General features: G+C 36.0%; 1 protein-coding gene across 1 annotated transcript; it reads right to left on the reverse strand.

Annotated features, from left to right (window-relative positions):
- Positions 1-1283: 1283 nt before the first annotated feature.
- LOC131156488 (pentatricopeptide repeat-containing protein At5g18950) lies at positions 1284-3471 on the reverse strand. The gene has a single exon (XM_058110207.1). The coding sequence runs from the start codon at positions 3114-3116 to the stop codon at positions 1317-1319; it is 1800 nt and encodes a 599-aa protein (XP_057966190.1). The 5' UTR covers positions 3117-3471; the 3' UTR covers positions 1284-1316.
- Positions 3472-5093: the final 1622 nt, after the last annotated feature.

Consider the following 5093-nt stretch of genomic DNA (forward strand, 5'->3'; position numbering starts at 1 on the left):
AAGAGTAAGTCAGATCGGATGAGTTACATAAAATCAAGGATTTGGAATCACAAGAAGAAGAAATCAAAACAAGAGAAGGGGGGTAAGCTTCACCAGCAGCCAGCAGTGACGTGTGGCAGCGATGGTGGAGGAGGATGATGGCATTCGGTGGCGTGAGCAGTGATGTCTATCCTAATAACCCAAGATAGACAAATAATTGCAAATTTGTGAGCAATTTTAAGGGTTCCTTGCAGCATGTGATTTGCCAGTCTATGTCCATTTTTTATATAGAAAAAGACAAATCCCGCTAGAGGATATAAGAATGTACAGAAAGAAGAATAAGGAATCCTCCTAAGAAGAGACAAAAGCCTAATAAATGTAAAATACAAAATCAAGATAATAAAGCATGCCAATCCTGCTGAACATCAGAAAAGCATGTTCCCTGAAAACAATCAGCTGCAAATGCGTGAATAAAAGCCATATATCTATTCTATCCCATAGCAAAGATAAATTCAACCTCTTATCCTTCATTTGGTTCATCTATTACTTTTTTCTTATTCTTCAATCTAAAGAGAATTACAAAAGGGAAATTCAGTTACCAAGCAAACTTCAGTCAGTAAGTACACATTATTACAAGCAAGATATGCGATCCATAATGAGTTTTAGGCTAACAATAACCAGCTAATAAGAATTTGACACCCATTATATGTAAAGCAAAACAAACAAATCTAATTGAAGGATGCAATTTGGGAATTTACACGATATTCTGCCCAAAAAGATTTGAACAATGTTGCATAGTTATAGCTTCGCACTTACGCTCCAAGATGACTGAATGGTATCCCCAAACATGATGGCAACAGAGCTGCAGTACCTAATCCTAGAAGTAGAGTCTGGAAAAATTTCCAACCAATTACCATCTTTTTGGGACCCAGTGCAAGTATCAGTGCCAAACATTTGTTGTAGTAACCAATATATTTTTTATTTGATATTTCTCCTTGCAGTATGGAAGTGGAACAAGTCAAGCTTAAACTACAACATCCAATCTAGGGAGGATAACCTAGAGAATAGAGGTAAAACTATGTGTTCTACATCTATAGGAGAGGATCCATAACTGTCACAAAGCACAAAGTGCCACTCATCCAAATAAAACACTGATTAACAAAAAAATTCATTATTTCAGGCATTTTCATAACATACCAAATAATAAGCAACACAATGCTTTTCAAAAGGATTTTTAGATCTAAATTATGTATACAACTACTATCTTTAGTTTTCAAAAGTAAGCCACAATTAAGAAAATGCAGTTAGTAAAATGATTGTAAAAGATTTCTAAAGCTTCAATTTCCTTGCAGGATCTCCTCCAGACAGGTTTTGACAATATGGGAATCCCCTTTGCAAAGTTTGCTAACCAAAAAATGGCAAAGACATTCTCTTAATACATAACCTATCTTGAACATTGAATCTAAAACAAGTAAAGCATCGTCCAACATATCACTTTGTAAAAGGCATTGAATCAAACTCTCAAAAGTCTCCTTTTGTGGTTTGAGCCTACTCCTCAGCATCTCTGCCAACCATTCCATCCCCTCAGCAGCATATCCTAGCTGGCAGAATCCTGTTATGATAAAATCGCGGGTGCAGACAGCTGGTTCAACACCCTTTGTTTGCATGTCACTCCACAGCTCTTTTGCTTTTTTCACATTTCCAGTCTGACAAAGTTTTTCAATGATGACGGTATAAGAGGAAGTTGAAGGCTGTAAACCCTGTTCTAAGAGTTGCTCCAAAAGGTTTGAGCTCTCAACTATCTTCCCTTCCATGCAAAAACCACGAATCAGAGTGTTGTATGTAATCACATCACGAACAATACCCTTTTGGGGCATTTCATCAAACAAGGCTTGGGCTTCTGTTGGCTTTCTATTCAAACAAAGTCCTCCAATCATGGTGTTGTAACTCACCGTAGTCTCTCCATAGCCTTTGTCACACATCTCCCTGTACAGCTTCCAAGCCTGTTCAAGATTACCAATCCTACAAAACCCATGAATAAGAGCATTATAAGTGTATTCATTAGGGAGGATTCCCTTCCGAAACATCTCAAACCACAGCTTCCTAGCTTCCCCAATCCATTTCATCTCACAAAGACCATGAATGATTGTTGTATACATGACCCTATCAGGAGCATACCCTCTATCCTTGAGATCATTGAAAATTCGAAAACCTTCAGGGCCCTTTCTACTCTTACAGAGACCACGGATTATTTCCTGATAAGTAAAAATATCTGGGGCATGGTCCTTCGCAATCATTTTGTGGAGCAGGTCAGACACTCTATCATAACACATATCCTTACAAAACCCAGAAATCAATTTGTTAAAAGCAGAATTGCTGGGCACCATCCCATCTTCCATAACTTGTCGAAGCAGTTCATAACCTTTCTCAACTTGGTTATCTTCGCAGAAGGCTTGAATGAGATATCCAACAGTATTAACATCCCCTTCAATACCAAATTCCATCATCTCTCCATACAGCTTCCAAAATAAGTCAATTCTCCCAACTTGCAGTGAGCCCAACAAAGCAGAATTCCAAGTTTCCACCAAGGGACAAACTCCAATCCCTTTTAACTTCTCAAACACATCAAGAGCATCTTGGATCAATCCATCCTCACAAAGACATCGAATATAAGCCTCTAATGAAACCGGATCAGGACTGAAATTGGTGGAATTAAGAAACGACTTTGCAGCAATGGAGGCGTTGGCGCCCACGAGCGCATCAAAAAGTGCATTACAAGACGTGGAATCCGGCGAGAACCCAGGCTGAGAGCTTAACCAGCGGAAGAATCTGAGAGAAAGAAGTACATTGCCTTGCTGCTTCAAAAATTCCCCAAAAAACCTCGGATTAGAGAAACTGAAAGAAGGGAAATCAGAGTGCAGTGTTTGCTCCCATCTGGGTCTGCATCGGATGATTCTACAAACTTCTTTCGCGACTTGTTCATGATTTTGGCTTTCTGGGTATTCTTCTCCGCCATGATCCCCCTCAGCTCCTGCAGTGAGTCCACGAATTTGGTCGACTGTGCTAGGGTTTTGGAGAGCGCGAGGGTTATGGCGGAGGCGGAAGAGGTTTGAAAAAGATGACAGAGGTCTAGCCATGCAATACCACTTCTTCTTATTCTTGTTCTCATTGATGTGCTAATCTCATTTGCGAGCTACAACTGAAGAAAAAGGATTGGAATCGAACATACAGCTATTTGAAAGCTCCCAAGTCAGCGAGAAGGTCGCTACCACTTGAGGCGCTGTAGCTGACGGAAATTGCTTCATCAATGGTGGTGGCAAATATATAAAGATCGGCGCCAGTGGCAGCGACGCGTATATTTGGTGCGCTCGCCGGCCGTCGTCGTAGCGTAGTCATGGCCTCATCTACCAACCGAAAGCGAGGAACGGGCCGCCGGATGAGGACAGAGACTGGCCTGTGGGCTAGGACGCTGGCGGCTAGATGTTGCCGAACGGTCTGAATCCCAAAGGGGAGTGTTTACCGTTTAAAGTCATTGGGCTTTGGATTTTGGAGCGGGTACCCGACCCGGATACAGCTTCATGCGAATAATTAGGACCCATTTAGTTGTGAAATTTTAATTTTACAAAGAATTATAAAAGTAGTGGCTTGATCTTCAATTTTTCAAACTTTATAATTTAAAGACTAAAAATAAACTATTTTATTTATTGTAAAAAATTATTATTTATTTTAAAATTTTCAAGTAATTCAAAAAAATTATTATGATTTGTTTTTAAATTTTCAAATAATTCCAAAATCACAACTTGTTTTTAAAAATTTTATGAAAAAATAGAAATTACATATCTATAAATAGTAAAATTATTCGCTTGTAATTAAAGGGCAGATCCTTTTGGACTTTCTTTGATTTTGAGATAGTAACTTTGTAATAAACTTTGTAAATCATTTATAAATTAGCATATCTACTATCCATATCATAATTTTTTGTTTGAATATCAAGAGTTAGAAGCTTATATATGGATTCATCATGAAAATTGGCTCTTATGTTTGGATAACATTTTGAATAATAGTATTTTCTTTTGCCAAATTACACTTGAATAAATCTCTAAACTTCTAAGTTTAGAATTACATATATACAAGCTTTTGAAAGAGTTAGATAACACTCATAAGATAACTTCAGGATCACACAAATCCTTTCCGGGACGAAATGTGGGATCACTGAGGATGCACACAAATTTTCTCTGGGATGAAATGTGAGGCAACCAAGCGATCAATGACTTGTGAGAAGAAGTCCTTTAAATAGAGAGCTGCAGGATAAAAGTTTGATATGTGTTTACAAAATGATGGAGCAACATGTCATCAAAAAGTCTTGATAGCATGATGGCATCTTTGGATTTTAGAGCGGGTAGGCATAACCACCAATTTTGTCCGAGCAAACTTAGATACAGCTTCATACGAATTATTAGGACTCATTTAGTTGTGAAATTTTAATTTTACAAAGAATTATAAAAGTAGTGGCTTGATCTTCAATTTTTCAAACTTTATAATGTAAAGATAAAAAATAAACTATTTTATTTATTGTAAAAAATTATTATTTATTTTAAATTTTCAAGTAATTCAAAAAATTTATTATTATTTGTGTTTAGATTTTCAAATAATTCCAAAATCACAACTTGTTTTTTTTTTATTTTAGGAAAAAATAGAAATTAGATATCTATAAATAGTAAAAGGTTTGTCCAATTTCATTAAACAAATTCTAAAAATTTTTAAAAAACGAAGCGTTCTCTATATTTATAGAAAAAAAATATAAATGAGAAATAAAAATATTTTTCTCAAGTGAATAGTGCCAAATATTTTATTGTTTTTCAATTTTTATATAAATATTACAACTCAAAACAAAAGTTGGATTTTTTTAATTGTTTAGAAAACTTGAAAAATAAAAATTATTTTTCCACGAGTAAGTGGCCCTGTAAATATTTTTCCAACACATCTTTAAGGTTTCAAATGCTAAAAAGACGTTGAATTATATTTTCATTTCATGAATCATAATAATACATTGTCACTACTAAAAGCCCAAATCCATCTCTCTTAAAAAGAAACATTAATGTTGAGTTTGGGAA

The sequence above is a fragment of the Malania oleifera genome, chromosome 5 (assembly GCF_029873635.1).
Source record: "Malania oleifera isolate guangnan ecotype guangnan chromosome 5, ASM2987363v1, whole genome shotgun sequence".
Classification (NCBI taxonomy): domain Eukaryota; kingdom Viridiplantae; phylum Streptophyta; class Magnoliopsida; order Santalales; family Ximeniaceae; genus Malania; species Malania oleifera.